Here is a 13,382-nt window from a genome sequence, read left to right as displayed (position 1 = left end):
TTTCTTGTGTATCTAGGAGGGTCTAGACTCTTTTGAGCCCCCCCACCAACCTGCAAAAAAAAATCTTTTGCAGTCTCTTCTGCCCTTGATCACAGGGGATCCCTTATCCTTTCCATTGCTGCTGGATGGGCCAATAGGCTAACTCCATATTTTGTTGTCTCTCTCCTTGCATTCTTGCTCTCCATTACCATGCCTTGCATTAAATGATCCAAGTATTCGTGCAGAGCAGACACATTAAGCAGAAGTGCCAGGAGGCAAGGTAGGAAAGAGGTATTGGCTTTGTCAAAGAGCACAGCTGGGAGGGGCAGTCTCGGTGTGCTGGCTGGTTCCCATACTGAGATAGACCTTTAAAAATCAGCTCTGTTTGTGGTGCAGTCAGCATCTGCTAATGTTACTGTGGACTGGCTGGGGCCTATGCCAGGCCATATACTAAACGTAGGCTTCATTAGCCCATTGGGTATTTCAGCCCTAGTCACCTAGGTAGGAAAAAGAACTTCCAGCCACATCTTATTTTTCTTCCTGGATAAATATCTTGTGTGCTGAGAAAGTCTGAAAAAGAAGAAATATTGCTCACCATGGCAGGAGCCTCCTCTTCTTGGCTGAAGATGTTCCCCCAGCACTAGAGATGGTCAGCAACCACGGTCCAACACCTTAGAGCTTGGGAGTATTTCAAATTTAACCTGGACCCAAATCCAAATTTGGCTAGTAGCCTCTGGTTCGGCAATCAGCTGAACCAAAACCCAAGATTAAACTTTGGAGTATTTGAAATTTGGATCCAGATTTGAATGATTAAGAGTGATTAAATGCCGTGCCTTTCCTCAGCAGGCATCCACACTTTACCTCCTTTTCCTATAAAGTCTGCATGGACTCCCCCTTTCTGCTGACTGCAAGGAAAATGGGCATAACGAAAGGCTATGGGAAGGCTTAAATGTCACACATGGTCGGGGAAAGGAACTGACAACCATGTGTCAATCAATTCCCTAGCCTCCATCTCTTGGCTTGTGGAATGGGAATCCAGGCCTAATTTTTCCTCTCTAGGCTCACAGAAAATGCCCCCTCCTACTTGCCATGTGGTTCAAGTAACATTCCCACCCTTGGGACCTGGTTCATAGACACAATGCCATTAGTAAAAGTAGTTCCTCCCCTGGGCAGCAGGATTCACAAACTGGGCATAGTCCTTTCTGCCCCCTTGGCCTAGGAGCTTGTGCAACCCATTAAACATAAACAGTTCCCTCTGTCTTCCCCTGGAGCCAGGTCTCACAGCCTCCTCCAGGCTCCATAAGCAATCGGCCCTCTGCTTGGCTCATCATCTCATTCCCTGGTGCAGGATGCTCTGCAGCTCAGCCCCCTCTCGGTTTTCTAATCCATCAGCCTCTCTGCCTGGCTGCTACGGAGAGACCTATACTTCCACAGGCCCAGGTCTCTCTCCCAGGCTATTCATCTGGTCCATGTGGTAAGTTCCTTCCCAGGTCATTGCCCAAGCCTGGAACTTTCCTCTCTGTTGTTCCTGCCTGAGGGTACCTCTACACTGGAGCTGGGAGCATGCTTCCTAGCTTGGGTGAACAGACACACACTAGCTGTGCTCAAGCTAGTGCATTAAAAATAACCGTGTAGTCAGGGGTAGCACGGATGGCAGATTGGACTAGCTGCCTGAGTACAAAACTGCCTGGACCCTCTGCATACATACCCTGGCAGCTAGCCCAAACTGCCCTGCTACACTGCTCTTCTTAGTGAGCTAGCTCATCTGTCTACCTGAGCTGGGAAGCATGCTCCCAGCTGCAGTGTAGATGTATCTAGAGCAGGGGTGCTGGGACAATTTTTATAGTGGGGGTGCTGAGAGCCATTGAACCAAACTGTAAACCCTGTATATAATGGAAACCACTTCAAGCCAGGGGATGTGGCAGCACCGAACTCTTAGTTCCATCACCTATGACACGGAGAGACAGGAAGCCTTGTATCCTATAGATCACATGCTTGTTCCTCGTCACATACCGTGGGACTACAGTTCCCAGTTCTAGAGGCCTGGGGCTGCTAACAGATGCCCAGGGAGCACATGCACTCAAGGAACAGAACTCTGGTACAGCTTTCTTGGAGAACAAGCTGTGCTGAGAGTGCATTGACAAAAGACACATAGCAAAATTTTCAAAATGTTGTGTTGGCCCCATGTATTCCCCAGTAGGAATGCAAAACAGGAAAATGGGCCATGACTCTACCTAGCCTGAGGTCCCAGTGAGCACAGAAATCACCTGGCCTTTGCTTCTGTGGTTCATTATGATGGCTCTGGCCCCCTGATGTTGTACATGCAAAGCTCATGGCCCTTTCCTCTCCCTGCCTGAGTGGGTTTGATTTGTCACAGACCTTTGAAAGATCTGATGTTGGATGTGGACTTGACTGTTTCAGGAAATAGAAGAAGACAGAAAGCGAGCAGAGCAGGAGGGGATGGCTGTCACTTCCAGGAGACCCAAGCAGGATGGTCTGACTATTACTATCACCAAGGCCCATAACGTAAGTCTTGCTTCCCTTTTAGTACAAGTGAACTTCTCACTAAAGAATCCCTTCCTTACGAACTCAGAGCTGCTATCTCTGGAGTAGGCAGCATGTACAACAGGCATTCAGAGTATCAGGAATCAGAACCTAACCACTCCCCAAAAGACTTAAAGGTTCTGAATAGATTCATGCACAGATATACATTAGCCTGCACACACAAACCTGTTCCCACAGATGCAAGCATGTACACAAATACAAGCAAGCAGATGTGTGTGCATGTACATATGCACACTCACATGTATATGAACTACCAGACATGAATACAAACATGGTCGCAGACATATATCCAAAATAGACGTGCTTTATCTCTGCTGTAGGGTGAAAAATAGGAGTTCCAAATGTGCGTCAAGGCATGGATTTAACTGCAGAACACACATAAGAAGAAAATATCATAGGTCCAAACAGGGCATTCTCCCTCCTTCCCTTAAACAAGGGTCAACCTTAAGAACAAGCGAAACAAGTGGCCATTAGGGATTCCCACACATGGTTTCCAATAGGGTTTCCCATGCAAACTCTGCAACTCGTGGGCTGTCCCAGTCTTTTTTTGTATCTCTGGGTCTAGAGGGGGATTAAACAAATCACTGACAGACAGTCCTCCCCATTCACTAGCAGCAGTATTAGAGAGGAGGCAATTCGTGGCCTGATCCACTCCTCCCAGCACTTTAGGCCCAACACATCACAAGGCCAGTCCCCCTTGACACTCTGCATGCAGCCCTGTGTTAAAGTGAATGCAATGACAGCAGAGCTCATGGAATAAGTAGCCCAAACGTACCCTTGTCTCTTTTCCCTGATGTTGGATTGTTCACACAATTACTTTATTAGGTTCATTTGTAGACTGTCTTTCCTACTTTCCAGCAACCCACTGGCCCTCACTTTACTGTAGGCTTGCACAATTTTTCCCTTTCATACAGGAGATGAAAGATGTTATTAACCAGAAACTGAACATTCTGTGGACTAGATTGTCCAACCTTTATAATGGTGAGCACTTACTCACACCAGTAGTCTGCTGGTGTCAACAATAAGTAATCAGCACCAGGAGTTAGGGTTGCACAATCTAGCTGTAAGCGTTAACAAGAAAATGATGACATCTGTTTCCTAAACCTTTGACATTTTAGTCTGAAATGTCAGATTTGTAAATGTAATGGGTTTTCCGGACCCACTTAGATTTGTGGGTTTCACTGCTAATCAGACAAAGTGCCTGTTGTTTTGCTCTTTGGAAGAATGTCATGGTATTGTAATTGGAGTGAAAAGCATCCCGTGGAGCAAGTCCTAACATTTCCACAGCTGCCCTCTCCCAGCTGTTGAGGCAGAGATTTTTCCTAAAATGGAAACACACTGGTAACCCCAAAAGGACCTGTTTTCTAACCAGACCGATTGGCTTTTCAGGAGAAAAGGGTGGTGAGTGAGAAATGGGGAAGCAGCTGCCCCACCAGCCCAGGGTTTGGAGTCGGCAGTGAGGAGGAAGATGAGGAGGAAGCAGATCATATGTTTACATTCAGGATGGGAAAGAGGATGCAGCTGGCTGTTACTATGGACAACAAAGCCAAGGTGGGTCTTTAAAATGATGCATCACTCAAGCCTTAATATATTGCGTTCTCTGTGCTGTAAGGGGTTCCTGTTCTCATTCTCTCAACTTGGAGCTTTGTTCAATGTCTTCCTGTTCCTTACTGCACTGATGCTTGCAATTACTTCCTCGATGTTTGTATTGCCGCCAAGTCCAGGATTAATACAGCAGGACTCCCTATTTAAATATGCTCCTGTGATCTGTGTGTACATGGTGATACTCTGGATTCCTCCTGCCAAAGGCATCCCATTTCCAAGCCTAGTAAAGATGACAGTAATTTCCATACCTTTTTCCCATTTTACACTCGTGGCTTACTCTCAGAGATGAGATAACATCAATAGTCAGTTACAGCTGCGAGTTAAACTGGACTTGAAAAACATTCAGATGCTAACTTGACGCACAACTTGGTGCCTTAGCAAGGGAAACTTTTAAAGTGTGTCAGACTTAGACTTTTGCTTCTAGGTCACTGGCTTGAGCTAGAAATGGACCTGAACTTCACACTTTAGGGAAGTTCCAATTTGAATGTGGATCTGAAATTCACAGCTTGGGCCCATTTCTAGTGAGAATCCAACCCAGGTGGGTGGAACCAGAAATCGTTACATCTGATGACTGGTTTTTGGCGTATTATTTATATATATTCTATTTATAAAATGCACTCCTAGCATCCTCTAGACATATATTCAAACCATAACAACAGCTGGCAATCTCAATCCAGTTCCCAATGGACAGATGTCCACATCACTAGTCATCATCACAACTGGCACCCTTGCTAGCAATCTCTGCAGATTGACTGGGCAAGGAAACTGACCATTTGTTTCAATTTTAGGTATGGTCCCTCCAAATCGTGGTTGAGACACATGAGGAGGGTTACACCCTCACAGCCCTTTCTGTGCCTATGGCTGTAAATACAACACCTTCTCCCACCACTAAAATATATTTAAAAGCAAGAGAAACAATTTACATTAAATTTGAATCACATTCACTATTAATGTTTTTTTACATCTTCCTAACTTTGCTAATTATTGAAGATATTTGTGTTTTTTTAAAAATTGGCCCCTTCCCAATCCACCTTCTCTTGTTACTTGATCCTGCAGTGAATGCTTATTCTGTGTTTCAGGTTGCTGCCAAGCCAGGCACTATGCGTTTTCCTTTCCATGTCTGATTAACAGGCAGAAGTCACCAATCCTGAACTTTCTGTGCCCTCAGGAGGTCCAACAGCTGCCTCCAGCTGCATAGAGTCAGTCCCTTTCCTCTGCCTCTGAACTGATCAGTCACAGCAGTGCCCCTTCTGCTGAGAAGAGTCAAAAACAGAGTTACTAAATTCAATACATTTGCTATGGAAATGAAAAAGAAACACTCTAAGTAAAAGGAGGACACCAGTCCACCAACTGTGATGAAACTATACTGTGCTCTCCAGGCAGATAGTTATGTCCAATAGATGAAAGTTGTAACACTTCTCATTCTGATATGGTACCAGACCCTAATTCAGTTCCACAAAGTTCTAAACATAAAGAGAAAAGTAGATACCTGGATGTCCATTGCATACCAAGCACTTGAAAGTGCGACTGCCACCCAATGTCTAAGTTGACAAAGTGGGACCCTCAGATTTCCCACAACTTTCTCCATATTACTGCATTGCTATTGTGACATTAGAGTTAAGGATGAGATGGGGTTTCTCTACAAACCCCCGATCATCAATCACGCATAACCATGGCAAACTCAAAGTATTAATCATTTGGGTGTACTACTGACCACAAAGGCAGTAAATGTCTTTTCTTCAGATGAAAATGAACTAAACCTCAGTGAAGCACTGTAGATATACAATCACAGGGAAAGGTATCAACTGATGGGCTGGTCATATCCTACATACCACTGATTTCTTGGGACCATCTCCATTCAAGACCTGTTTATGGACTGACACTGGACTCACAAAAAAAGTACTCTAGGTCAGAAATGTCTGCTTCCAATGAATGTGGAGTTCATTTTATCATGGTGACTAAAAGAGGAGACCAATGAAGCAGGCACAATGCTTTGGGACTCTGGAAAGGTAAACCAGACAACAGATGCCAAACCTTCAGGGTGATGGGACTTGCCAGGAATTTTTTTTACCCTACCCTGGAGCAAATTATATTATTGTGAGAGAAGGGATCCTGTTTCTGGGTAGAAATCCCTATGTCCTTACTCAGATTTTACTAGTTTTTTACTTAAGCAAGCTTGCATGGAAGTAAAACATTAAAGTGGCTACAGTTGCCACTGAAATCAGTGGGAGTCTGCCTGAGTAAAGACTGAATAAAAACAGAGTAAGGACCTCAGGTTTTGGCCCTTTATTCTGGAATTATCTGGTTTATTTTGTTAGCTCTCAAAATAAAACAAAACTAGGTATTCATAGGATGATATAGATGGACAATACAGCTGCTCTAGTATACTGTATATATCAGGGATCCAGGAATGAAGGAGATGCTAAGTCTAGTCATGTGGCCAGCAAGAATGCTATAATGGTGTTTTGTGTCCCAGGGATACATATTGTTAAAGATGATAAGTTAAGCAGAACTAGAATTCTTCTTGGCAATTGGTCTCCTCACCAACAAGCCCACCAGATGATTGTAAGAAGATGGAGGTTTCCATTCGTCTGCTTGTTTGTATCAGTAGCCAACTTCCAGAGCAGTAAATTCATAACAGATGGACATTTCAAATAGCCTAAGCATTTCTGCCAAACCCTCCTTTGTGTAAAGAACTAAAACTGGTAACAAAAATATGATGCTGGGTCATCCTGGTGGCTCCCAACTGGCCCAGAAGAGATGGATATACAGAACTAATTGGCTAACCCCAGATGCAGGGCTCTGAAATGCCCTTTTCTTCCCCAAATGCTGTCTCTGAGACATCTACTGTGAAAAATATTACGTCTTCAAACTTGATCAGAGACTGTTAGAAAAGGCAGAAGTCATCCAAAAAGTTACCTTTTCACTTCTGAACACTTGTGAAGTCTGTGTGTCCATGTGCAAAGATGAAAAGAATCCCAGCTGCGTCTTCTGCTCTGTCTGAAGTTATTTGCAAAGAAGGACTTGATAAAGATCTGGCAGTTAGTATTGTAAGGATACAGGCGTCGGTGCTCAGTTGCGTGAGGGTCTGAAGTACCCTGTGGGTCTGATCCTGTTCTCATTGAAGTCAATGATTTTGCCATTGACTTCAGTGGGAGCAAGAGTAAACCCCCTGAAGGGACTCACTAAATAATAACTTGAATTGAGTTCTTTAAAAGCTGCCTTTTCACCTTTAAAAGCTTCCGAAGAAGTGGGCTGTAGTCCACGAAAGCTTATGCTCTAATAAATTTGTTAGTCTCTAAGGTGCCACAAGTACTCCTGTTCTTCTTTTTTTAGAACAGAGAGATACTAAGTTTTTCCAATGAAGATGGGCACTTAATTCACTCAGAGTGGTGAGTGTCATAATATTGATTATTAATAATAATGAAACATTTATTATTAGACAACTAGCACATAAGGCCTGACTCACCGGTGACTGACACAGCCTTTACATTAGGACTCTTTCATGTTGGCAGAGTCAAAGCTGCACTAATGGACCCCAAGAAATGCCCCGAGCATAGGAGGAGTCCCAGGATGGCCTGGGATTGGCAAAGCTGACCCTGTGTGAGGCGTCTGCTGAGCCCTTGTGGTGTAGGGGGCATGCCAGAACAAAAGAGCCATGGCCAGGCGACACCTCAGCTATGGAGAGCCAAGTGCCCCTCTGGCTGTCTCAGCCTGCACCGGACAATCCAGCAGGGTGGAGGCGCACAGGTGACAAAGTTTTGCCTTATTGGGACTTCCTGTTGCCTGGCCCCAAGCTCAGCTCTGGTACAGGGATGAATTTGGCTCATAGTATCTGGGTGCATTTACATGGCTTAGCTTAAAGCCAAAACCATTTCCCAAGTATATGAAGCCAATACACCACAGCTCCCACTACACAGAGATGAAGAAAACCTTGCGGGTAGCCTAAATGCACATAGAGTTACTTCTCCTTTATGAGGTGGTTTGGAAAAGCTCTCCTGGTTTTGTGCCTCTGGTGCCTTTTGAATTCCATCTCTCCCTGTTGTGTTTGCCCGTCTTCACAAAGGAGATGTGGCTGCAATCACTGCGATTGTAGAGCCATTAAATGTTACCTTAAAGGAACCGAATCATTTAGAAAATAAGATTGCTTTCAAAATTATTTTTCAGGGGCATCGGAAAGGATTCAGGCCCCTTATTTCATTCTTTCCAAATAGATTGGCAGTTGCATTAAATATGCTTCTCCCTTCAAATGAAATCACATTCCACTACAACCAAAGCCCCTCATGAGATGAAAAAAGAGATGTTTCTGGTCTTGGACTATGCAGTGTCTACATCTAAATTGCTACATCCAGTATTTACTGAACGTTACAAATGAAATATTTAAACCTCCATCGATGCCTCTTTTGGCTACATACTTCTGCTTGTGGTCTTAGATGTGGATTAATAACATTTTCTTTGTATGTGGCTCTCCCATATAGGCTCTAACCCCTGGAGCCCAGAACATGACCTACAGCATAAAATCCAAGTTCTCATCCTGGTCTCCCACATGTTAGTGTAAAGCAATGACCATTAGCCTGGATTGGTGCTGGAGGAAAATCAGTTTGTGTTATGTGTTTCAATGCCGTCACTGCAGAACCCTCATTTAGTTACATTCAATGTAATTATTAAAATGGGAATTGGGGGAGTGTGTGTGTAAGTGAGGGAGCAGGTGTAGTGGAGGAGGGGAAAGCAATTGTGTAGAATCTTGGGCTAAATTGTATATTATTTCAGATTGGCTGCGGACTTATCTACTATTGCTGTCCTATTAAGGCATTTATTGGAACTCTGAAGGCCTGAGAAGTTGCTAGGTGGCAATTAGGCTCCACTGCCTAGGAATCAAATGTGGACTGGAAAACGCTATTGCGTCTTGGATGGTGGCACTGAGATATAAACCACAGTTATTAAATTAAATCACTTTGTTAATTCACCTTCCTTCCTATGGCAAATGCAAGGGTCCTTGCAAGGGAGAATATTTTCATTCAAACGTAAATATCTAAAGTAACTATAAAGAGAGAATGCAAGGAAAGTACTTAAACTATACAATGCTCAGTTCTGGTTGTGTTTCTCCAACTTGCTCCACTATGAAACTTCCTCCTAAATGAGCAGTTTTTAACCTTGGATTTTTGTTGACATATTAAAATACACAGGTTGCAGTGTAATATGTACATGACAAGTTACAGTATAGCAGTTAATCAGTATAAATGATGCGACTGCAGCTTCTCTGATACATCTAAACATCTAACAGCAGAGCCTCTAATCACATGTTGTCAGTTTTAGTCACAGAGAAAGATGTGAAGTCAGGAAAGGGCAGGTAGGGCCAATAGAAGAAGGCATAAGGCATAAATTGGCATTTATTATTGGTTAATTATTCCAGTTGGCGCTTCAGCTGGCTTTCTTCTTGCTGTGACAGTCTCTTCACTGTAAAAACAGCAAGGAGTCCTTGTGGCACCTCTAAGGTGCCACAAGGACTCCTCGTTGTTTTTGCTGATACAGACTAACACGGCTACCCCTCTGAAACCTCTTCACTGTGAGAGTCCATGCAAGGTCAGCTCCTACAAGCTTTCTGTGGGAGAGGTTCCCATTGAAGTCAATGAGAAGTGTGCACATGGAGGGCTTGCAGGTATGAGGCCTTGGACCACAGACATTCAAGAGTCTCAGATATGGCCAAAGAGATAATACACTGATTCAAGCAACAGAGGGTCCTGTGGCACCTTTGAGACTAACAGAAGTATTGGGAGCATAAGCTTTCGTGGGTAAGAACCTCACTTCTTCAGATGCAAGAAGTGAGGTTCTTACCCACGAAAGCATATGCTCCCAATACTTCTGTTAGTCTCAAAGGTGCCACAGGACCCTCTGTTGCTTTTTACAGATTCAGACTAACACGGCTACCCCTCTGATACACTGATTCATGCTCATTTGTTTAGTGATTCGTCATTGCAAATGCTAAATTTACAACAACACTTGATTCACCACCCATTCAAGTCAACAGAAGCCTTTCTGTTGACTTCAACGGGCTTTGGATCAGGCCCTGTATCGCCAACATTTGTGAATAAGTGAAAGTGTTGGTGGCTAACTCCGGTGAGGCTCAAAGCAGTTGAAACACAGCAGACCCCAACTGGCTCTCCACAGCCTGCAGAGATTTTCTGAGCGAGCTGAAGCTCTGCAGGGGCACTACTACATTTAAGCAGGAAAAGACAACTGGGGGCATGTCATGCCTGAATGCATATCGCAGTCTGGGTGTATTGTTCAGCCAGAGACTGAGAGGCAGAAACCCCTGGGAAGTGTCATTATCCCCCATGGGACATGCTTTTACTGTGATTAAAGGATTCCTTCAGACATTCGAGATTAGAAACAAGAGACTAATGAAGTAACCGATACTATTATGCCAGCAAAAGGAGTTAAAGAAAACACATGAACATTAAATCAAGTGGCTGGAATGAGGATATTGTGAATTAGTTTGCTGGAAAGGATGCTGGGAGGGAAAAATTTCCAGAAAATCCAGTCAACTTTCTGTAATCTCCACGTCTGACTTTTTTTCAAACTAGTCATAATCCTACTAAGTAGATCTGTCTCCTGTGTTCCTCCTTAATGAAAGCATCACTCCCCCCCAAGCCCAGATAATCTGTGCTCTGCTTAACAGCCTCACTTGTGCTCTATACCCTCCTAATGGTACATTTAATTCTAATGATAAATTGTCTAGATGTGCTGTATCTGCTGCAAATCCAATAAACACTTTTAAGCACTCACCCCTAATCGGTTAACTTTATTTAAATATTTGTTTCTCTTTGATTGTCAGGTTTCACTGGGTTTCTGCAGACAGTTGCTTTGCATAATTCCTCTCCCATAGCCTCTCACCACCACTTCTGACCTTTCTAACTCTTTGGGTATTAGAGAGGCTACATTCACAGAGTTTCCCAAATCTGCGAAATCTGGGCCCCTTCTCCACTCAGGGAGGGATTCTCTGTGGGCACAGCTGGTAGCTATCACTTAAAAACAAACAAAAAAAAGTGAAGTTGCTCACTTGACAGGCCTGCAGAGCTCTGCTACATACCCATGGAAAGCCTGCTCCAGCTTGTCTTGTCTTCAATGGGAGCAGGGTCAGCACAACTATAACCCAGGCACCAGCAGTGCAAGCTTTCATACTCAGTTCCCTCCAGTGTGTCTCATCCTTATTCTGGAGGGACCACCAGTGGGAGGTTAATTTATTCTCCATGCCCATTCAATCCTAGGGCAGGTCTACACTACAACCGCAATCCACGCTCTGAGATTGATCCACCAGCAGTCAATTTAGCGGGTCTAGTGAAGACCCGCCAAATCAACAGCAGATCGTTCTCCAGTCGACCCCTGTACTCTACCCCCGATGAGAAGCGTAAGGTAAGTCGACGGGAGAGTTTCTCCCATCGACCCCCCGCGATGTAGACTCCGCGGTAACTCAACCTAAGGTACGTCGACTCCAGCTACGTTATTCGCTCTTTTGGTATTCGAGAGGCTACATTCACAGAGTTTCCCAAATCTGCTCTGATCCATCTGGAGTCGGCTCGAAATCTGGGTTATTCACGTAGCTGGAGTTGCGTAGAGTAGGACGACTTACCGCAGTAGTGTAGACATAGCCCTAGGCCTCTCTTCTGAGTGCCCATTTGTGATGGTGTTATCGGTGTAACAGGAATTGGACTGAGATCATTTGCATAGACCACTGAATGGCACCAGGTATCCACTACTGATGTAGACTGGAGTTGAGTTGTTGATGTAGAGGTTATAGATTAGTAGCTCATTATTAGTACTCTGAGACATCCAAAACTACTAGGGACTCCCCCACCTCCACCCCCAAACTGGCCTTTTTTTATAAAAATGCTGCCCAAAGTGCTGAGCAGCTCACATCAGTGCATCACTCAGGGCAGGGAACCCCAATTCTCCAGCTCATTAATTAACAGCACAGCTTAATGTACCAGATGTGTTTGTTGGTCTTAAGGGTGACAAAATGTACTTCCAATAGCGTCCCTCATGCTAGGTGAATCACCAAGGGAGCACAGATGTTCTGTGGCAATATTGATACTTGAGAGAATGCTGACAACACCAGTGAGACATCAGACTCGAGCAATATCCCATGGTTAGTAAAGCTGAGTTAGAGCTTCTAAGTCATCCTAGACATGGGAAAAGGACACTCAGCCACAGGTAGCGCTTTAAAGGTCCAATCCTGCAAGCTGTTGAGCAACCCACTAGCTTCAGTAGGCACCAAGGGTACTCAGGGATATATCATGACTTTGCAGGATCTGGCCTTAGAGGACAAATGGATCCATTTTGAAAAAGAAATAGTCACTGCTGTGGTTCCCAGCAGTTCTTCACGGTGGTGGGAGAAAATTATCATTCATTTCCATTAAAATGGTGATAAAGAAGGGATCTAGTATTTTGGATGCAGTGTTCTTTAATAGTGGCACATAACTCACTCAGGCAGAGTGTTGGTGGTGGGTGCAGGAGATGGGTAACTGAAGGAAGTACTGATACATTTCTGCCTTCAGGAAAGCAGCTGGGGACCCAAAAAAGAATAGTTTTTAAAAGGGGGAAATTAGGGTAGAGGAGGGAAAGGAAAGGGCGAAACCTCGCACCTCTTTTACTCTATATAGAGGTGCCATTTGGTGCCAAGGGGCAGCCCCTACTAGCTTTTCATAGGTTTTTATGCTCCATTATGTCTTCCACTACTCCCACCATGACCCTTTCTCCCCCAACTTTGCAGGATATAATATAATCACACAATGTTCTATATGCTGACACAACTTTGCTCCCTCCCCTTGAATTTTTCTGAAATGTTGCTCCTGATTCCAAAGCACGTAAGCCGTATTTATCCTGATGTAACTCCACTGACTTCAGTGGTGTTATACCATGGCTGCAACTGACCCCTAATTAATGCATACATGCCTCAAGATTATGATGAGCATATTTTTTTAAGTATCAAAAAACAAATTAGAATACAAAGGCACTTTATAAAGGGAGCCTCATGAGGCATATTGAGACTCATTACATAGGTTTTGACTTGAAAAAATGTAATAAGAACAGGAGTACTTGTGGCACCTTAGAGACTAACAAATTTATTAGAGCATAAGCTTTCGTGGACTACAGCCCAGTGGGCTGTAGTCCACGAAAGCTTATGCTCTAATAAATTTGTTAGTCTCTAAGGTGCCACAAGTACTCCTGTTCTT

At 44.1% G+C, this 13,382-nt stretch overlaps 1 protein-coding gene across 3 annotated transcripts in view; it reads left to right on the top strand.

Annotated features, from left to right (window-relative positions):
* Positions 1-13,382, top strand: part of CCDC9B (coiled-coil domain containing 9B) — a 110,519-nt gene that overhangs the window by 17,084 nt on the left and 80,053 nt on the right. For all 3 annotated transcript variants that reach the window (XM_034769029.1, XM_034769030.1, XM_034769031.1), the window contains 2 exons: positions 2,401-2,505; positions 3,934-4,095. In XM_034769029.1, the coding sequence (XP_034624920.1) occupies positions 2,401-2,505; positions 3,934-4,095 (267 nt within the window). The remainder of the gene's footprint in view (positions 1-2,400; positions 2,506-3,933; positions 4,096-13,382) is intronic.

The sequence above is a fragment of the Trachemys scripta genome, chromosome 4 (genome assembly GCF_013100865.1).
Source record: "Trachemys scripta elegans isolate TJP31775 chromosome 4, CAS_Tse_1.0, whole genome shotgun sequence".
Taxonomy (NCBI): domain Eukaryota; kingdom Metazoa; phylum Chordata; order Testudines; family Emydidae; genus Trachemys; species Trachemys scripta.
Note: the sequence above shows the minus strand (reverse complement) of the source record. Positions and strands in the feature narration are given on the sequence as shown.